This window comes from Eucalyptus grandis, chromosome 1, assembly GCF_016545825.1.
Source record: "Eucalyptus grandis isolate ANBG69807.140 chromosome 1, ASM1654582v1, whole genome shotgun sequence".
In the NCBI taxonomy this organism is placed as follows: domain Eukaryota; kingdom Viridiplantae; phylum Streptophyta; class Magnoliopsida; order Myrtales; family Myrtaceae; genus Eucalyptus; species Eucalyptus grandis.
Genome location: NC_052612.1, coordinates 34,203,143 through 34,225,203, shown reverse-complemented (window position 1 = coordinate 34,225,203; position 22,061 = coordinate 34,203,143). Strand labels below are relative to the sequence as shown.

Below are 22,061 nucleotides of genomic sequence, written 5' to 3'. Positions count from 1 at the left end.
CTTTTTTTTATTCCTTTTTTTGTCCATATTTGCTCTCGACTATTGGATTGGTTTTATTTATACTAGTAAAGTGTCTATCATGGATAAATTGGAAGTCTCAATGCTTATTTAGATTGTTTTGAATGGTTCTAATTATGTTTAATGGGCTCAAGAAATGTCGAGTTTCTTGAAAGGACACTCGCTTTGGCATCATGTCACTGGCGTCACGTCAATCCCACCTTAAATTACGTGATTGAATTTTCAGTCCAACTGGCGGGAATAGCTCAGATGGGAGAGCGTTAGAAGACCTGAAGGTCGCGGTTTTGAATCCATGCTCACCGCACAAGTCTGTTTTTTCATCGTATGAGTCAGGGACCCTTTTTGGGCTCTCTCGATTGAAGTTTAAATTTTCAAATCAAGGCCCATTGACCCAACTAAAAAAGGCAAGCCCGCTATCCTCGAGCCCCTCTTTTTCCAATATTTTATCTTGATCTTGAAAATGGGTTTCTTTTTTTCCCCCTTTTTTGGAGTAGCAGGCCCAAAAACAAAGTGAGCAACTTAACAAAAATTACCTCACAAAACGAGATGGCAATATTGCATCGGGTTTCGTGTATTGTAAGGGTGCGAGTACGCCATAGCATTTGACAAAAAGGAGCGTGGATTCCAAGCATTAAGAAAGCCCAGTGAAAAATGTGGGTCGAGCCCAGGCCATGCTTGGTCACTACCAATCCAATGACCAAGAGTAATCTAACATGCTCTCTTAGGGTATTTAAGACATTTCCCAAGAAAACATTTAGAATATTTCAAAGATATCGAAACAGTACATTTAAGGAAGGAGCCTCACGTGCAGATCCGATCGCGAATTGGGTACTTCAATCCACTGATATAAATGATACCCCCAACATTAGACAGCTCATCCAGAGATTAATTCCCTTTGTCGATAGGAGATCAAACTTAGTCAAGTTTTATCAAAGGATTAATGGCGTAATATTCAAATTTTATTTTTTTTTTATTAAAAAGTCCCAAGAAGATGTCAGACTCAATCAAGTTTTTATTAAAAGGGTAATGACATGATTTTCACATTTTTTTAATAAAAATAAAAAATCCCAGGAGGGACATGGTCTCAAATATCACAAATTGATGTCCACGTGGCCTACGTGGGTCCCACCACTCTGTGACTGTGAATGATTGTTCCATGAAACGAGTCAAGGCCAGTGCGGAACTTGGCAAAAGCCCCTCCTGGGTGAGTGGGGGATCCTCGTCGTCTGGGCACCGACACGTCACCCACCAACTCCCGGGCGATGGCACGTGGCGGTGACCTGAGGTCGTGGGAACAGCGCGGGGGGTGGTCTGATGGGAGACCGCACCTTGCCGAAGCCTCCACCAATCCCAACTACACCCACTTTTTGTGCCCCCCACGGCCTTTTCAGTTTTCAGTTGCCGCCACGTCAATCTGAGCAGGCCCCCCCATTCCGAGCCGAGCCGAGCCGAGCCGGGCCTGGCCGCGGTGGCTTTACCAACCGGCTGAGCCGGCGACGCTCGGTCGCTGCGGGTTGGTGGCCCAACTCCCGTGTCCGACGAGGCGTTGGTGGAGGTCCAACATCGTCCGACTTTGACTCCTTACGGTTGACCTCGTTCGGCAGAGGACGAATTTCCGAGATTAGGAATCGTGTCTTGGGTTCGGTTTGCCCAGGCTCGACGGGTTTTTATGATAGTTTGAGGATCTCTTTTAAAATGACTTTGGAGAGGAATGGATCAATCGGATTGACCATGATATATTCGAGGGATTCGAATTAGGATTTATATTTATTGGAATGGAACGAGATTCACTGAATTTCTACTCATCTTTGGTCTCGGTCGAAGAGGATGTGTCCGATGAATGTTGCAATTCGATTTACAATTTTGAAATGGACACTGTAAACTATTGGAGATTGGAGGGTTTAAATGGGGAGGGGGGGATCGTTTCCGCGTCATAAGGCAAAAGTTTTTTTTTTTTTTTGATAAAAGATAATAATATATTGAGCTTAAACCAACAATATACACAAGATTCGGCTCCACAAGGCGAAAGTATTGTCGCCTTGGCTTAGTAGTAAAGGTCGGTTTGACCCATAAAAAGTTTCAATGAAAGACCAATCGTGAGAAAATGGATTGTTATCGTGGGACTCTGTTTATTTTGCAGAAAATGAGTGATTTAAAATATATTTTTCTTAAAATGATTGTTTGTATCACTTAAAAAATTAGTCAATGAAAAGTATTTTCATTACCAATAACAATATGTGTTTGAACATTTAGTGAATGATAAAAAATTTCAGTCATTCATTTTATAAACAATATAAGGGATCATTTTTAGGAAAATTTATCCAAATTATTCATTTTTTGCACCATTTGATTTTTGAAAAATGTTATATTTCTAGAAAAGTGTTTTTGAAAAAGTCATTTTTCAATAAAATAATAATTTTTTTATGTTTAGTGGAATTTGAAAATTAATCAAAAAATATCTTTCATCACTTGAAAAGGAAAATCTTATATGATTTTTCAAAATAAATATACATGATTTAGATGCTAGTAATTTATGCCTAGTCAAGGAACCGAACACAAGCACCTAGGTCCTGAATCCAACCTCAATGGACCTAGGTCCAAGCGCTAAGGACCCAATTTCTACACAAGGATTCAAACAAGGGCAGTGAAATCCTAGGCCAAGACCCAGTCCTAGGCCTAAGACCCAAACTCAAGCGTAGAGGATCAGGGCATGGGTACTGGGGTCTCAAGCTCAAATGTCTAGTTCTAGGGATTGTCGCTAGGGTCTCAGGCCCAATCTCAACATATCTAAGTTCAAATGTGGGGGATTTGAGTTTGAGCACTAGAGTCTCAAGCTTAGGTGTCAAGGACATGGGCATAGACATCAGGGATATTAGGCTCGATCTCAATGGACCCAAGCATGGGCACGAAGGTCCCAATCCTCAACCTTGATATGCCCAAGCTTGGGTGTGAGACTTTTGTGCATGGGCACTAGCATCTTAGGTTCGACTTTGTTGGACGCAAACTGTAACGACCCAAGCCCCATTGTATAATATTGTCCGCTTTGGATACTGAGTCCTCATGGCTTTAAAATGCGTTATACAGATTAAAGGGACCAAAACCTTTATAAACTAGCCTAAGACTCCCCCCTAAGTGATGTGGGACGGGAGACATGCCCTTAGCCTCACCCGCGTATTGCCAAGATGATCTCAATCCATCCCTCCGTATTGCTCCGGATGTGAATCGTCAGATTCTCTCCCCTTAAGGCACGGGTAATCAGGAGTCGGCTCTGATACTATTTGCAATGACCCGGACCCCACTGTATAATATTATTCACTTTGGACACTGATTTTTCACAGCTTTAAAACGCGTTATACATATTAAAAGAACCAAAGCTTTTATAAACTAGCTAAGGACTTCTCCCCTAAGCGATGTGGGACGGGAGACATGCCTTTAGCTTCACTCGCGTATTGCCAAGGCGATCTTAGTCCATCCCTCCGTACTACTCCGAGTGTGGGTCATCACACAAACTCGAGCTTAGGCACCAAGGATACAAACATGGGTTTTGAGGTCCCAAGCCCAGCTTCTATGGACCTGGGCCCAACCTCTATGGATCAAGGAGCGGGCACCCGAAACCTAGGCGTGAGCATCAAGGTCTCGGGTTTCGCCTTTGTGGACTTGGGCCAAGTAATTGAGGAGCCAAGCAATGATACAGGAGTCCCAGGCCCGACCATGAGCATGGTGGTCCTAGGCACAAGTATTGGTGTCCCAAGCCCATCTTTCTTGATTTAGGCCTTAACACCAAGGTTCAAACCCCGCCTAGACCCAAGTCCACTACAAAGGACGCGTGAACGACATTGGAGTTCTCGTACCCAAATGCAATGTTTCAAGTCAAAGCGTTGATATCTAATTATATTTTAAAAAATAATTTCCAAATTAAAAAAATTTAAATATTTCTAAATTTAAGTAGAGGTTTTTTATTGATTTATTTTCCTAAACAATCCAAACACTGGAAAATAAGGAAAATATTTCTTACGAAAAATCTTTTTCACAAAACGAAAAGAACCTTGATGTAATTTTTTTTTCTAAACGATAGTAAACCTAATAATTATCCGAAGAAAATATCTCACAAGAAACTCGCGAAATCACCATAGACAATGACCTCCTTTATGGCCTTGCCGAAACCATACACTACGTCTTGGTCATTGTTACGTAGCTCATGTTGCAGGCACAAGCGCAAAAAGAGAGTACATATGATTGATGAGTGTCGTTTAATCGAATGGCATTACTATTAATGTTAAAGCACGATGAAGTTGCTAGCAAGCTAGTATTTACGAATAACATTGCGTAAATTTAACTAGTCCTTGCCAACATAATTGTCCAGTACAGTGAGAAATAACACCACCATTCATGTTTGTCTGCCAAAAAGCATTCTCTACCGACCAATTAGCTCATGGGAAGCCGAAGATGTAGTACAGACTTTCACTTTACTTTACTTAGCATCAAACGGATATTATTATCCTTAACCATACTTAATCAAGTGATTAATCAATATTTTGAGAGCGACATATCAGTAGCCAGGTGAAATGACTTTCTCCCATCTCTAACAATAGTTCTCATGATGCAATTCATTTCGCGTGATAAGAAAGTATTGCTACTCAAAATCTAGAAAAGACAAAACATATTCCAGGCAATTTTATCTTTGAGATGTGATGCCGATACCTACCACGCCTCAATTTTGTGGTTGGCTGAAACGTCAGAGTTGCCAAATCATCGTGATAATTTACCCGACGGAATATTAATCTACTAAAAGAATTTCAAAAGGAGTATAGATGCGCGTTAATTTATGAGTAATAATGTCGTTTTTTAATTTTGTTAGGTTAGACTTTCTTTTTTAATATAATACATGTCGCGTTCGAATCATATTATCGCGTGATGTGAATGGTGGTCGATCCGACCACTTGCGGGATCCGCCTTCAGCCCAAGCTAATGGGCTCGAGCCGATAAAGCCGCAAGACCGGTTGTGGTTGGTGAGAAACCGGCGTTTCCCGGTGACCCCCAATGGTAAACACCAGCGATTAGAGAGAGAGAGAGATTTTCCTACCTTTCCAGTTTTTTTATTTTTTGGGAACTGAATGTTATGTCGCCATCATTTTCTCTCACCAACCCCCAACCAATCCCACCATTTAAATTAATCGCGGAGATCCGACGGCCGGGGCGCGGAGAGAAACATCAGCCGTGGGATCCGATACTCCTGCGAAGCTGCAAAGAATGAACCGCAACCTCCCCAACTGGTAACCGGTAGCTGGGTGCCAGTGTATATAACCGGAGGATTGCCCGAGGACAGAGTCGTCGTCGTGTCATTTTAACTCGGTCTGGTTGCCTAGCGCAGAGGAACAGAGGAGAGGGACAGAGCCAGATTTTTTCTCTGCGCTGCGACGCTAGCTGCAGGTACCCTTTTCTTCTCCGTAGCCCTCTATGGCACATGATAGCATTAGCATCATCTTCGTCACTTCCGTGTCACTGTCATTGCGCCTTATCTTTGTCAGATCTTATAGATGTGGCAAGAATAGACGGTGCCTTTTTGTAATCCTGGGTTAAAGATTGCTGGGTTTGGTTCTGGGTCGTCGTCGTCGTGTCGGCTTTTTTGGTGGGTCTGGGAGTACTGTCTAGTCCAAGCGAAGCATCATTTCTGTGGGCAGATCTAGAACTTTTTAGGCACAAATCTGACGGTTTGTATTCAGACTACTCGGTGGCAATTGTCTCTGTGACTCGCTGAAGTTTTTGGTTATAGAACATGGCGTGCTTGTTCAGTGATTTTGGATCTGTCACTGTGTATGGCGGTTTACCGAGTGTTCACTTCGTTCTGGGCTTTTGCTGTGCAAGGCATTTTTTGACACGTATTACAGAAGTCAACTCTAGCAGATTTTGGGTGCGTTTTTGTCTCTTGTTTCTCTGTTTTAGCTGTTATGGATTAACTTGAGAGGGGTCAACAAGTATTCTTTGTCAATTGGTGGTTTTCCATGAAACGGGTGCATGAACTCCCCCCACTTTTTCGGGCCGTTGCTCTGCAGCATGGACAATAGAAACAATAATTCTTCAAATACAATGAAAGAGTGGTTTATGAAGGATACTGCAAACTCCTCTTTTCTGTTCGAATATGATGACTCATTTAAGTACAGTATTAAATATCAGATCAGAATCTGTCTTATTATTTCGTGCACCTGTGTAAAGGCGTATATAGGTTTCTATCGAATTTTTCCACCTAGGGTAGGACAGTTTTTATCTAGAAACATGCAAGCATCTGATGATTTGGCCGGTCGAGTTCTTTATTGAGGAGCCAGTGCAGCAGATATTCGGTTCCAAATTTCTTTCACGACGCTGTAGTGCCTATAGAATCTGGTACTTTGCCCCTGTTGTCTTAATGGAGTTTTGCCTTTTTAGTAGATAAGAACTTCTGAGAAAGTATAGAGATCTTATGCCATTATGTGGTGAAGCATCAACCAACTTTAAGGCATGCTAGGAACCCGATAAAAATCTTATCTTACGGTGTTGATTGAACATTCTATGTCCACATAAGTGCAGCTTGCTCAAATCCCCGCATAATAGTATAAATTTAACCCGTGCAGTTTCCTCTTAGGCGTCTCAGGAGCAATGGAGACCTTCCTATTCACCTCCGAGTCTGTGAACGAGGGTCACCCCGACAAGCTATGCGACCAGATCTCCGATGCCGTGCTTGACGCCTGCCTCGCCCAGGATCCTGAGAGCAAGGTTGCTTGTGAGACGTGCACAAAGACCAACATGGTCATGGTTTTCGGTGAAATCACCACCAAGGGCAACATCGACTACGAGAAGATTGTCCGCGACACTTGCCGCACCATTGGATTCGTCTCCGATGATGTCGGTCTAGATGCTGACAAGTGCAAGGTCATGGTGAACATTGAGCAGCAGAGCCCTGATATTGCCCAGGGTGTCCACGGCCACCTCACCAAGCGCCCTGAAGAGATTGGTGCTGGCGACCAGGGCCACATGTTTGGGTACGCCACTGATGAGACCCCCGAATTGATGCCCCTGAGCCATGTCCTGGCGACCAAGCTTGGAGCACGCCTCACTGAGGTCAGGAAGAACGGTACTTGCCCCTGGCTGAGACCGATGGAAAGACCCAAGTCACCGTTGAGTACTACAATGACAACGGCGCCATGGTTCCTGTCCGTGTTCATACCGTGCTGATCTCGACCCAGCATGACGAGACAGTCACGAACGACGAAATCGCTGCTGATCTCAAAGAGCATGTTATTAGGCCTGTCATCCCTGAGAAGTACCTTGATGAGAAAACAATCTTCCACCTTAACCCCTCGGGCAGGTTTGTCATCGGTGGTCCCCATGGTGACGCGGGTCTCACTGGCCGTAAGATCATCATCGACACCTATGGTGGCTGGGGAGCCCACGGTGGTGGTGCCTTCTCAGGAAAGGACCCCACCAAAGTGGACAGGAGCGGTGCCTACATTGTTAGGCAGGCTGCTAAGAGCATCGTAGCAAGTGGGCTTGCTCGCAGATGCATTGTGCAGGTCTCCTATGCCATTGGCGTGCCTGAACCTTTGTCCGTCTTCGTTGATTCTTACGGAACGGGGAAAATTCCCGACAGGGAAATTTTGAAGATTGTTAAGGAGAACTTTGATTTCAGGCCAGGAATGATTTCCATTAACCTGGACCTGAAGAGAGGTGGCAATGGAAGGTTCTTGAAGACCGCCGCCTACGGTCATTTCGGAAGGGACGACCCCGACTTCACCTGGGAGGTTGTGAAGCCCCTCAAGTGGGAGAAGCCTCAATCTTGAGACCCTGATCATGGTTCGCCGCTGGTGATGCTTGCTTGAGTATAGTGGATGAATAATCTGCTTGTCCTATTTCAGCTACAATGTCTTCGCACAATGTATGAGTGCCATAATGTTGTTTTTCTGATATGCATATCGGCGATGCTCCTTGCTTTCTTTCTTTTCTTTCTGTATTTTTTGCCTTTCTTGATGTGTAATTGTTTGCCATATCAATTAATGGTACGTGTTCAATATGGTTCTGCTCAATGTGTTGCAGGGATTTTTTTTTTTTCCTAAGAAATCGCCGGAACTAAAGCTGGTTAACAAAGTGATGCCCTCAAGTATACTCATGGAGTTCTTTACTTAGTTCTCTCGCCTGCGCGCGCTCACACACATGCTTGTAAGGCAATGTGCACGCCACCTCACAGATACACAGGAATGATTGGCCTTAATGTTGAAAATGTCAAGTGAAACCTCATAACAATGTAATCAGCATGAAGAAGAACACTTGCCGTGGAAATTCCAACTTGCCCATATTATCCAAACTTTCCTCTCTTATACCCGCTTCAATAGCTGGATGAGGGAGACAGACATGTCTTTAACAGTACCAAACAGAAAAGAAACATTATTAACTATGATCAAGAAAAAAGAAACATTATTATCTTTAAGGCACTGGTTTGTCAGATTGATGTTCATATCGCTCCTGTCTCGTGCTCACAAGGTCTTCATCAGCAGCCATTACACTGGATAGATGCAATTGCCAATGGCTGCCAGAAAAAACCCAAAACTTGCTTAGTCGAGAGTTTCTTCGAAGTTTGAATGCTTGTATATCCTAATACGAGAGACGGCACTTCTTGAATTACCAACATCATTTAAAGCTGCACCTATCGGGGAGAAAAGGAAATTTCCCCTTTGAACTGTTTGAAATGTATATAAAGTGAACAGGAGTTGATGAAAGACAATTGAAGATGACATTACAAGGATCACCTGTTACGATTATGGCTGAGCCATTGAAATGGCAGTCCCAGTGGTGCTTCCCTGCTGCTTTATAGTAGAGGTTCATTGCGACCGAAGCATGCGAAACTGCATTGTCAGGCTGGAAGCAGCTTCCACCCACTTGAATCAATTCACAGTTGACCCCGCTAAGGCGGCAGCTGTAGTCTATGTTGTGATGAAGCCTATCGTTGTCTGTGGATGGCTTCGCAATGCACCAGGCAGCACCAGGTCTCGTTTGCATCCTGGAAGAGAACATGTTACTTGAGGTTTTTCTCAGGAGGATAAAAAATGCAACTCTTGGAAACTGCTTAGAGAGACCAGGACAACAAGCCATAGAGACGGTAACTTGGGGAACTCACCTGCGGCTTCCCTTCATTATCAAATGTCCTGCAATCTGAAATTGAAAGCGAACTCGACGTTAGAAGGACGAAATATCTGCTAAAGAAACGATAATTGTGCTGTTTTATGTGAAGGTCAAAAAGGAAATGACCGATGCGAGCAGTAACAGAGAGGAGAATCGCGAGAGCTATAGGAAGTAACGTGATGGATTTTCTCGTCGCAGCCATGTTTTTAAAGTTGATTGTCTAGCTCTGATGAAGAAACGCAGTTGAGCCATGAATGCTCGACTATATGTATATGAAAATGATGCCCAAGACATATCACACCACATTCATTGAAGAGAAAAATGACAAGAAATGCCCTTGAAGATTAATTACCAGCTCAGTGAAATTCGTTTATTCTCAGATGAAAAAGGTTCATATTCACTTATAAATACAAGTTCCCCTAAACCGACAAAATAGACCGCAAATTCTTGAAATATAAACACGAAAGGCAGAATGCATCTCTTACAAGCAGGGTTACTGTTCATTTCCGAATCGATAGTGTCACTAATCAATCCTTTTGTGCATTTGATCAACGAAAAGAAAACTAGCACTTGTTTTAGATTCAATTTTGTTAAGTCATACATGACGACGAGGTTCTTGATTTTTCCCTTTGGTGCCAGTTAATGTGCTTTCATGTCCTATTACAACTTTAGCCTGTACAAGAACAGATGCATCACGGCACCGAGATTACAAGGACCAAATGAGTCGATCATCCATTCAATCCAACCGCTCATGTTTTCTCGTTTACTTGCCGTCTGGATCACGCAAACTTTTTCTTTTAATCTCCATATTGATCGTGGGAAAGAACCTAACAACTTTCTGTCAATCGACCCTAAAAATTAAAGAACACAGGACGACATTTCAGGAAGAGGTTGCAAGCTTGAGACATATTACATGACGGCCGATTAGGTACGCTAATGAACGGCTAATCATCTCTTCCATGCCTAACCTGTTGTTTTGCGTATGTCATGTTCATTCGCTACCTACTCCTTCAGACGCCGGTACTTTCTAATGGAGAAACAAAAAGCAAACGAAAAAAAAAAACAAAGTAACCAGAGAGAACATAAATCGTTCATCGACCGTCTTTTCTACCTACCCGCGATGGACGGTATCATCGCGTGACGAAACTACTGAGAGGCAGCCACTCCATCACACAACATATGTTGCTCAATGGATCAATCCGTCAAGGGAATGAATGAGTTTTGAGTTGCATTTTGAATGTCAGAAGTCTTTCTGATTTTATTTTGGCTCGCAAAAAAGATAACTGAAGATGGATTGATATCATGAAACTGCTTTTTCAGATTCAAAGAACCAAAAGCAAATGACCAATTTCCTGCACTATCACAAAGCCATATCTTAATTCAACTTTCTTAAGAGATTTTGGGTCTCCAAAGTTCATTGGGTAAAAATTTTAGTACTTCATGATTTTTTTTTTTGATGACCCAAAAACCGCCATATAACCGACAGCCAGTAATGTAAACTCGAGACGATGCTAGTGCAAGAACTCACCTCTCACGGCGCCGCACTTAAGTCGCGCAAATTGAGCACATGGAGAATCGAACCCCCCAAGCAGGATGGGGACGTCCGCCCAAGCTAGCACACCCACAGTGGGGTGGGTACTTGGTGAATTTTTTTGCAACCCCTTTGGTAAAAATGCTTACCTTAGCAACGCTGAAAGCCTAAGTTAAAAGAAAGGGCTTTCAACATTTTTGGAAGGTCATTTTCTTAGGATTAATATTTTTTTTTTTCTTCTAAGACTGCCCCGACCAATCTTTTCATTTTCTGATTTTGCCCTCGTCAATAACTGCTCATCTTCTCCACGTGGTGAAGCTCCGTCGAGAGTAGCGGAGGCTGGCCAACGGTCACCAACAGACTCGTCTTGGGGAGGCTGGGGTTGCAGGTCCTCAGCGGCCCAAGCTGAGGTTGCACGGCACGTCCCAAGGGAGGGCCACCTGGGTCACGTTATCCTCACGTTATAAGAAATACCTAGATTGAGAGGTTTTGCTCCCTCGAGTTATTTTTTAAGAAATGAGGGCTTGTACAGTCTCAACGGTTGAGCTAGCCTTAGTCTCACTTGTTATAAGGACAACCCAACAAGTGAATTCCAAATGTCAAACTGAGAATTTACCAAAATCTTGGAGACAAAGGTGGAGCTTTTTTAGGCTTAAGAGTGGTCAAAGCCGAAGGAAGCAAACTCAGCAAGACAGGTAGATAGAACACTCCAATGACGTCCAGATCCTTCAGTGTGAGCGGGGGTGTGTGGAGGTGGGGATAGGCGTCGGGACGTGGGGGGTGAAGAGAGAGAGAGAGAGAGAGAGAGAGAAAGAGAGTAAATATGTCCATTGTATATTTAAGAAATCTTACAATCTTTCAAAGTAATAATTCTACATAGATTCTCAAACTTTACAGTTCACAACAGCATACAAATGATACAAACACCTAATTATTCTCATCAGGGAACGAACCCACTGGCCTTAGCTTGATCCGAAATCCAACGCTTCCCACCGGAAGGGCTGGAACACGTAAAGGACTTCCGGGCAGCTCTTGAATAGAAGAGCCACGCAGACACACACTGCGGCGATACCCACCATCGACAGCATTGTGGGCCTGTACAATAGTGACCTGCTTCTCATACCATAAGCCACCTTTTGGCTACACAGCTTGCAACTCTTATGAGCGAGCTGCTGTTCCGTCTTTCCGATCTCAAAGCTGCTCGTGGTTTCTTTATTCTGCTTCTGCACGCCATTGCTGTCTGGGACCGCATCTGGGATATCAAGAACCACATGAGGCACTGACGGTCTCTTGTTGATTTTCTTCTGGACTAGGTGGATATATGAGTAGTGGCCACGCAAGCGAGCATAATCTTCTGGTGTGGATCCCGTGCTATCTCGAGCAGTTTTCCATGCCTCAATACCAACCTGAATGACATGTTTAGATATCAATATATGGATTGCTATGCTAACCCTCAGTTCAGTATGCATTTCTAAACCCACAAAAGTTAGACATGATGTTCAACACTTGGAGAAGAGATGCACAGAAGGGACTTAAGACTACTTTAACATGCGATCTTACTAGCATTCAAGTCACCAGTTAAGGTTCCAAGACTGCTGGCTGCTACATTGATTATTCAACAGCGACTGGACACACTATCAGAATTTTTCTTTCAGCTTCAGACTTTCCATTCACAAACCATAAGCACTTGGCCAGATACTAGTCTAAGAAACATTACCATTCCAGGGTCATCAATTAGCACATCCAGTACATCCTCTGAATCATCTTTACCAGCAGCAATGTGAAGAGGTGTCAACCCTGCAGGACCTACAGCATCAGGTCTAAACAAAAAGTTCTGATGACTTCCGTTGATCAGTGACTTCAGTTCAGATTCTAATTTTTCTGAGACACTCTGAGGTATGTATCTCAAAAGAAGCTGAACGAGAGGCCTACAGTTTCTCCTCACAGCCCTGTGAACGAGGCCCATCTCAAGCACAGCACGATATATTGAAGGGTGCTCCCCTGCACCAACTGTTCCATCAAACAAAATATCCAAGAGCTTCTTTACCACCGCACACCAATCATGATCCATGGAGAACTCAATCAGCCACTTGAACCGTTTAAATGAAAACGAGTCAGTGTATGGATCCAGCTGTCTCAATCTAGACCTTAACCCACTTCTATGAAGAATCCAACCCATTTCTTGTATGAATTCAAATGCTTGATTCTTCGCTGCAAATTTCGAAGTTCCATGATCATCCGCATCAGCTTCAACAAACTCCAAAGCATTCTCAAGCGAACGTATCTCCAAGCACACGTCACTCTCTGCTACGATGAAAGGGAAGAAGCTGCCTGGGAGACCGCCATTTTCGACCTGGACAAATTCAAACATGGGTCTCAGCTCATATATGGGCATAAAATCCACATACACAGAACAATGCAAATGCAGACATGATAGTTAATACTTTTAGACCAAACCTCTTGGTCAAGCAACTCACTTTAAGACAAGTTTAGGCCACCATTTATAAATTAGTTAAAAACCCGTTTTCATCTGAACCAGTTCATGCATTGAATATAAAATCTATGGCTGGACAAGCCACTAGTTAAATGCTTCACTGCATATGATATTAAGTTCATTCTGTAGTATATCATAAAATTCAGAGAAATCATAAAAAAGAGACCTCGATGAATCCCCTTCCAGTCACTCTCGGGATAGAACAAGAAAATTTAACACATTGGAGTTCATCATGCTCCTCTAGGTTATCCTCCTCATTCATCAACTCCAGAGTTGCTTCTTGAACTAGATACGTGCCTTCAAGGGCACACAACAACCTGAACAGAATGACATTAGAGAACATTAGAACATGAGCATTGTCTACTACTGGCTCAAAAGGTCAAATTAACCTCATCTAAATGTTTGTACGACAGTTTAACATCAACATTGTGAAATTCCATACCTTGTTGCAGGGTGACACATGTTAAAGCCTTTAACAGAAAACTGAGTTGTTTCAGAAGATGATGTGGCGATCGGTCTAATGCTCATAATTCTACTGCAGTTCATACTCCTAAGACACAATGATGTGTCAACAACAACCTGACCTGCATGGTGAGATTGCTTCAGAATGCACATTCTCCAATACATCAAAGTCGTTTGCATATTAATTGACAGATTTAAGATACTATAACTTCTACAGACCATTGTAGATAAATGCCATTTGATGCTGCATTCTGATATACATCCATCCCGTCTTCCAGAAAAAGTCATCTGAGACGTCCAGAAGCCTATTTAAACTGGAACTGAGGTCGTAGCAAAGCTACACGGGGCAACAAAAAAAGAGAGTTAGTAAAGCAGCTCGTGGGAATAAATTAAGTTCATTAGAGACAAGGCAATATCAGAATTTGATCAGGGACATTGAAAAATCAGCCCTAGGATGATGAGATAACAACTCACCTCCTCCCATGCATCCTCATCTTGACGAAGATAAACTGTAAGAATGATACAACCAGGCCTAATGTAGCTCTCAATGTCAGTAGGACTGTGAGATAGCCAGTCAAGTATCTGGAAATTCAACCATTTTTTGGTTATGAGAGTTCATGAAGATGAAAGAGCTGTAATGTTTTTGTCAAAACCAATTCCAGGGCTTAAGGAGTACCTGTGTTCGTAGGAGAAGGGGAAAATCATTGGGATCTTTCCCAAATAATTTGAAAACAATTCGGTCTGTCCGGCTCTGAAATAGCAGAAGAGACAGAAAAAGTGTACATGAGAGATGCAACTTAAAGAAGGTTGGACAGAGACAAATTTGACAGAGCTTTTGGATATTAAAAAATAAGCATCACGTAAGCTCTTGGAATTCTCCGAAACATACAAGTTACAGAGCTCACACAATGGAGCAATAAGCTATATGCTTCATGATCATCCACTACCTTTGTCAAGCATAACATATGCAGTTGTGAAACAAAAGCATCCCACCCAAAGACCTTTAAGAAACAGATGGAAACTTAAGAAGCTGTAAGTACCTGGGTGTCACCACTTGAACTAGAAGGTGATTGAGCAGATGCTGAATCTGAAGTCCCACTTGTTTGAGGTGGGCTAGACTGGTGAGATTCTTGTTGCATCCATGAAGGACAATCAATAGAACTGGTGCCCAAATTTGCAGGGACAGGCGACCTGTCAAGATCCTCCATGCCATCATCAGAGTCAATGTAAGTATCATTCAGATCAAAGTTATTCAGCTTGCTCTGGCCTCCAGTTGCCTCTCTGCCATCTGCAAAGGATTGAACACCAAATTATATTGCTAAGAGAGTTTCGTTTTTTTCATCTCCAAATCTAGTACCCAGACAGAAACCTACTTGCTAGAATCTGTGATGCAGGCCCTGCAGCTTGAGGTTGAACAAGCCTTGAAGGTCCTTCAACACCCTTTGAGGACATGGGATGAACCAATTCTGAATTGGCAAGAGAGGTTCCACCATTGAGAATAGCTTGAGATTCCTGTAAGAGCCCAGATATATTCCTTTCCCCATGCCCGCTAGTGCTACTGGCAATGCTTCTGAGAATATGTGCTAGCAAATCCTGATCTGTAGCTTGTTTTGACTGATTGGCTGCACCCACAAAAGGCATTATCAAAATCTGATACCACCCGGCATAAGTCATGCACTTTGCAACTTCAGACCAGCAACTAAAACATCTAAGTACTTTCACTTCTCTTCAAAGTCCACACAAAAAAATAAGAACCGTGCACCAGGGGTTGATGCCGGATTTACAAGAATGCAGATCTAATCGCAGTTTAGTGTAGCTTATTATTAAAGTACTTGCCTCCCAGCCACAAAAATCTCTGAAGAAATAAATGCTGGTACCAATGAAAGGAAGTGCGGAAGAGCAGAAGAATGCAAGAACTGGTGACAAGAAGGTGGAGCCATATCAGTGCTACTTACAGTGCATAGAAGTCAGTATCTTCAATAAGCTTATCAGCAGATAACTGCTGGCCTGCTCATCGTTAACGGAATTTGCATTAGGGGTTGCTTCAGGATTCGTTTTCCTCCTCCGTTTATTGTGGCCAGCTAAACGTCTGCGGCAACTTCTCTTTCCTTCATCAAATTCTTGAAGGGCATGGAACCTGTCCCATTAAGGGTGGATGAAGACAGACACCACATAAACACACCATATCAGGACACCCATAAGAATAAAGGAACTGACGCCATTAGAAAAAATAAAACTTTAGTGGAACTCATCAATTGAAATAAGAAAAAAAGGACAGAGAAATATTTGGGCGGTGAACAAAATAAGGTGGATGCCACACTTACGTTGTCTTTTCAAATTATAACCTATCATCAAATGATGAAGTGGATATACTACTAAACAGCAAGCGAGGATATGGTAAAGATCTTAAGGGCACTCGACTTACCTACTGCACTGTTGACAAAACCTCTGCATGATGTTTCCCACAAGTGCTTTGGTGGCTTTGGAGTGCATCTCACATACCTTGTGCCGTCTGTGATAGTCCTTTGCATTACTGAGATCGGCACCGCAGTCTTCTACCTGACAAACTGCCCGACTCGCAGAACCCCCGGCAAGCTTAGTCTTCTTCCCACTATTCCCATCCCAAGTTCCCACATCCCTATCGGCGACTGGGTAACCTCCCAGCTTCAAAGTGAGGCCGCCTGCTTTATCATCCGAGTTATCGTCCTCGACAACAATAACCCTCCGACGCTTCTCGAGCTCCCTCTTTCCATCATCAGTCCTCAAATTGACTTCATCGGAGCACGACGACGAGCTATTCGATGAATTGCCAGCCGCGGCAGGAATACCGTTCTCGAGCGGGAGAAACTGCCGGCCGGGGAAATCGGACGGGACCGGGTTCAGCGGCCTAGCGACGAACAGATCGCCGTCCCACTTCCAATCGTTCGAATCCCACTCTACGCTCCTCTTCCCTAACGCACGCAAGTCGACCGGAGGCAGCCCGTAGAAATGACGCGGCGCCTGCGCCTCGACTCTAGCCTCCATCTCCGGTCACCGAGATCTTCAAAAAAAAATAAAAACTCTCGACCGTACCGAAGAACCGACCAAGACACCCCCAAAACTACAGCTCGGAGAGAAAAAATCAAAACTTCACTCGACTTATCGCATCAAAAACCGCAAAAGCCCCCGGAACAATCCGAACCCCGCAAAGAAGTTCACCTAATCAGCTTCGCTCCTGCCCCAAAAGTCGAGAAACAGCCCAGAGACGCATCCATGTTTCCAATTGAGAGCTACCCACATAACAATCAGGCACCGATCGACAGGCGAACCCCCTCGAGGCTCCTGCTTGGAAGCTCGAGGACCATGGAATCCCGGCCCCCAACTCGCACCGCGAAGCCGTACGCACCGCAGAACCCAGAGAGAGAGAGAGAGAGAGAAAGAGGAGACCGGAAGCGAGGAAAAGGCCTGTACGGACTTGCCTAGGAGCAATCGAATCTGGGGGGATCGGAGCCGCCGGGGGGAGATCGACGCCGACGAGGGCGGTGGTCCGCCGCCGGGGAGGGCAGAAGAGGAGGCGAGCAGAGATACCGAGGCAAAGTGGGCGAGAGGTTCGGGTCGCGATGCCGATGGGAACGTGCTTTATTATTTTCGGTCTTTGCTTTCTCCTCAGTCGAGTAGGGAGGGATAGAGAGAAGGGGGAGAGTTTATGTGGTGCGGCAAGGCATATGGTAATCGTACACCCACACACAATCAATCATCGCCAAAAGGAAGAGAGAGAGAGAGAAACAGAGGGAGGGGCTCCTGGTGCGGTGGTGGGGCCCACCCCCTTTTTGTACACCGCGTGTCCCGCACCCTCGCGCTATGGGGGCAGGCAAGATGCCCTCCCGCCTTTCTTTTTCTTTTTTTTTTTTCCTGTTGCCCGGTGTACCGCCCACGCGCGCATTTTTCTTTATTTTTTGGGAACGATCCGGTGATCCACGCGCCCCGTGCGCTCGGTGGAGGAGGCCCTCCTTCCCGACCGACGGACTCGACGTCGCTGTCGTCCGGACGGGGGAAAGGTCCCGTGAGATGCGACGTAGACGAGCCCATCGCATCGACTTTGGGATTACGGGGAGCATGATTTTAGCGTAAACACATGAAAACTGAAATTTTGATTATTTTATATTTTTGCTCCATCTTGCAACATCCTACGGGATCGAAGGATGATTGTATTATATGAAATTCTTCCATTTTAGGCAATGTCAATGACTTTGATTTTTATATTTTTAATATTTTGTATTTTTCGTTCGTTTAAATATAAATAAACGGTAACAAAATAGTAGTTATTAAAAGTTATGATTCGCTATAATTATTCGATTAAAAGAATAAGAGAAACTTTGATAAACCTTGAAACATAAGAATGCAAAGTAAGTTTTAAAACGAGTAAATTTTTCCGAGTTCCAATAGGAATCTCCAATAACCTTTAGTTGGAATTCCAAAAATCCATTGGCATAAAATTCGATACAAGTGCTAGTAGTGCAAGTGGCTTCCACCTTGTGCTTGTGACGTATTGGCCCGTTTAAATGAATATGTTAATGATGTGAAATTCGTCTCACTTGATTGGATTAGGTCGACTCGAGTACATGTTGAGAATAGTGCGGGTGCACACTAAGTCTATGTATCTAAAGACAATCCAAAGGTTATGCTTCTATAGTGCGATTAATTTCTTATTTGTTGCATGCGTGAGCCCCTGCAATTCTCCTATTGAAAATGGCTTTGAATTAGGCAAAAAGCACAACTCCACATTGATCATTGTGATTTCTTTATGTGCTTTAAGTAAAGGATTATTATTTTCCACTGTTTATGCAAGAATAATGCGTGCAATCTGTTGTTTGATGATTGGTAGATAGAAAAATCCGGTTATAAAAAAATTCCAAACACACATCACTAATTCAATGATGAAAGTGCATTTACACTTCATAGAGACAGCGAATCTAACAACATATCTTGTAAAAAATCATCATGGTTTATTAAATGATCAAGCATATGGTGTCAACAATTAGTTAAGATAAAATATACAGTGTTTACAGAGGTTCAAGGGTTTAAAATAGTGTCCTCAAGGTAGAGTAACTTGTGAATTAGCTGCCCCTTTTTTGGGTAAAGACTTTTCTTTTCTTTTTAAGTGAGGGCCGTACATGTGGCAAAAAAATCGAAAAATTGAAAGGAAGGGGGGGGGCTCTAACGGTTCCCCACGCTCTTTGCTAATTTTTCTGATATCAATTTTTTGTGTTCATCTATTTATTTCTCTCTTAAAATAATTGGGCATTGAACGAAAACAAAAGCCTCGTATGGGAACACGTCTCGTTTTCAACCCCTCTTTATTTGTCGGGACAACCTCTTTCGTTTCTTTCCTCCAATCAAATCACGCCGAAGCGAGAATAATATAATCCCTTTCTTGACTCCCCCATTTTCTTTATTTATTATAATCATTTCTCGACTCCTGGAGCATTATAATGATCTTACCGCACGTTGAATTTTGACGATTCTGAGATCAGAGGCGTACTTATGCAGGGGAGGCGATTCCATCGCGATTCAACGTTTGGAAGTCGTGACATTGCCAATTCATCGCATTGACGAAAGGCGCGTTTGGAAATTGGTCAGCAATCCGGTGCCCTTTCATGTCGCGATCGCAAGGTGGACGTAAGAAGAAGTATGCACAGCCCGACACATCAATTAATTGAAAAGAGAGAGCGCTCGAGGAATGGCAACACGCGGAAATGGATATCAAGGGCATGATATTCATAATAGGAAAAAAAAAAAAGTTGTTCAAGGGTAATATTGAACATTTTAATACGAACTAAATTCAATACGTAACAAAAGTCTAAAGACCATATTATATAAGTCAAAAATTGAGAAACGACACCGTCCAGAGACCACGTTGCAGATTGATTTAAAATTCAAGAATTAGATATAATATTAACTTCTCATAAATTCGTTCATCTCAATAAGAACTTACTAGAAATGTGAACCCACTTAGAATAACAACAGATGATAACTTTTGTCCCAAAAAATAATGTGAGTGAAAGAAAGTTAGTAGAGCTGACAAGTGCCACAATAGATGGAGTATGAATAACGACGTGCACTTTGAGATCGATTTACAATTGGTTTTGAATTATGAAGGTTTGACGAATCACGTAGACGTGAGAGGAATGAGAAGAGATAAGGTCAATAGTGGGGATTTTATTTTATTTTTTTCGTGTTGATTAGATGGTGTGTCGTTGTCAAAAAGAAAACCGACTCAATTCTCGTACCAATAATTAGGACACGAAGACATCGTCAAGAGAAGAAAAGGTAAAATTCGGGCTTTCGAATTGGAGCACGGGGCGGCCATCGGTCGTCACTTGTCGCTCTCTCGAGATGAACGGACGACCATCATACTTTCTACGCCATTAATGAGATCGATAGATAACAGAGCATGCCGCCCATTTGAATTGGGTTGATGGCGCTTTTTATATTCCAAAAAATATTTTCTCCTTTTTTTAGATCACTTAGGAAAACGAGTTAATTTTTTTTAATGAATGAAAACTCTTTTTCTTAGTCATTTCATTTTAAAAAAATAAAAAATTATTTTTCAAAATACGATTAGATGACGTCGCTTGAGATAAAAATTCTGCTTTTTAATATGGAAACCCCAACACTAATTTTCGTGCACTAGGCAACAAAGCCAAGTTTAGAGGCCAAAGTTGGGACTATCGGGATCCACTGAGGCCAAGCTCACATCTAAAGAGGTTGGGCTCAAAACCTTAATGCCTGACTCGAGGTCTATGAGGTTGGGCTCATGCTCTGGACCTTGGCACTCGTAGCCACATCCTTGATGCTCAAACTTGAGTCCACAAAGGTCAAGCCTAGGAACTTGGTACCTTGGCTCGAGTCTCCAACGCCCTAGCCCAAGGTCACAAGGGCCAAGCCAGAGATCTTGATGCTCCTACTCAAGTCTCTAGCGTCGCACCCAAGTCCATCGAAGTTGGGCATGAGATCTCAATGCCAGGATGAGGTCCTTAATGCCTAAGCCTGGCTTAATCGAGGCTAGGCTCGAAAGTACATGCTCAAGCCTTGGTGCTGCGCTACCCAAGCCCAAGTCTATCGAGGTTGGGCTTGAGACCTCGATGACTTTGCCTAGCATGATCAAATCAATTTTTCTCATCTAGTGACAAAAATATGTATTTTCCATTTTATCTTTAAATTTCAGTCAAACATGATATGTCACATTTGTCACGAAATAAACAAATGCTAAGATTTTTGTATAGTTTTGGTTAGTGAAATAATTTTGCGGGTCGAGATACGGGCAAATCCCCGTCTATTGCATATGAAAAGGGCGATTCACGTGCCCCGATGAAAATTAACGAACTGAATGATGCGGGTACCTCTCGTGAGAAAAAAAGAAAGAGATTTTCCCATTCAAATCTAAAAACGAGCAAACTCAAATGCTACATGACATGTGAATGTCACCTTCCGATCCCAAAACGAAGTCTTCAGTCGAAACTCCGTACAAACCTTTTTTCACTAATATCTTCTCCCGACACGACAACATTTAAATATTTGATCTTATCTTCAGAACGGTCCCTATAGGCTATGGTCGGTGGTGGGTTCCGCAAAGTGGATGTACCAGAAGGCTTGAATTTCCATGACCCTCGTTCGTTTCCTTCCCAATTTCGTAATTAATTCATCACACTGCAACATTCAATGCTCGAGAGAGAGTTAGAAAATCAAGTAAAAAATGCCTAACTTTATCGAGCACTTTAAGGTTCCAGAGCGCTTCACGGTATTTTCACAAGTTAAATTATAGAACGTTTGGATCTTTGAACTGATCTATTCGTGATTAATTATAATGCAATGATGATGGGCTTTCTTGGCGTGGACCCCTTGAAGCATCTGTACTAAGATACGTATCATATGCAGTACAGATGCACATCATTACAAATTAAAAGCACTTTGTCTCTTTGAGGCTTCTATAAAATTGCTTTTGGTAATGCTGCTACACGTTTGGTAATTTTTATAGTCTTTGGAAACATTTTTGAAACAGAAATAAGAACTAAAAAAATACTTATTATTTTCAAGAACAAGTCAAGAAATAAGCAGTTTCTCTTTTATTTTATTATTTTTCTCTTCCTCCCTTCTTCCTCTTAGTCGGTAACTGGTCTCGGCGATGGTCGACGACCAACCAAGTGAGACCTGACAACCTTGCTGCTCCCTAGTGAGGTCGCCTTGAGCTTGTCAGCCACTGGCGAGGCTCCCCAAGCCTCATCATGGTTGGGGGAGACTCCCCAACCTCGCCATGGTTGGACAAGGCTTGACTTGGCCTAGATTTGGCAAGGCCAAGCCTCGCTCGACCATCACAAGGTTGATGTCACCTTGGTGGGTCATGGTGAGGCTACCCCGAGGCCGATG

General features: G+C 43.1%; 3 protein-coding genes across 3 annotated transcripts; 1 reads left to right on the top strand and 2 right to left on the bottom strand.

Moving 5' to 3' along the window:
* Positions 1 to 5,188: 5,188 nt before the first annotated feature.
* On the top strand, positions 5,189 to 8,075 carry LOC104434517 (S-adenosylmethionine synthase 2). Its single transcript, XM_010047427.3, is given in 3 exon segments — positions 5,189 to 5,448; positions 6,627 to 7,147; positions 7,150 to 8,075. Coding segments are annotated over 2 exon segments (1,179 nt in total). The 5' UTR covers positions 5,189 to 5,448; positions 6,627 to 6,651; the 3' UTR covers positions 7,833 to 8,075.
* A 130-nt stretch (positions 8,076 to 8,205) lies between these two features.
* Positions 8,206 to 9,408, bottom strand: LOC104434507 (major pollen allergen Ole e 10). The gene is made up of 4 exons (XM_010047418.3): positions 9,295 to 9,408; positions 9,164 to 9,198; positions 8,787 to 9,046; positions 8,206 to 8,575 (listed from the first exon to the last, which is right to left on the bottom strand). Exons 2-4 carry the CDS (start codon positions 9,178 to 9,180, stop codon positions 8,547 to 8,549), a joined length of 306 nt encoding a protein of 101 aa, XP_010045720.2. The 5' UTR covers positions 9,181 to 9,198; positions 9,295 to 9,408; the 3' UTR covers positions 8,206 to 8,546.
* Positions 9,409 to 11,508: 2,100 nt separating this feature from the next.
* Positions 11,509 to 17,321, bottom strand: LOC104434497 (squamosa promoter-binding-like protein 1). Its single transcript, XM_010047408.3, has 11 exons — positions 16,081 to 17,321; positions 15,611 to 15,792; positions 15,029 to 15,277; positions 14,696 to 14,943; positions 14,332 to 14,406; positions 14,130 to 14,237; positions 13,875 to 13,992; positions 13,636 to 13,777; positions 13,360 to 13,510; positions 12,417 to 13,052; positions 11,509 to 12,105 (listed from the first exon to the last, which is right to left on the bottom strand). Exons 1-11 carry the CDS (start codon positions 16,677 to 16,679, stop codon positions 11,662 to 11,664), a joined length of 2,952 nt encoding a protein of 983 aa, XP_010045710.2. The 5' UTR covers positions 16,680 to 17,321; the 3' UTR covers positions 11,509 to 11,661.
* Positions 17,322 to 22,061: the final 4,740 nt, after the last annotated feature.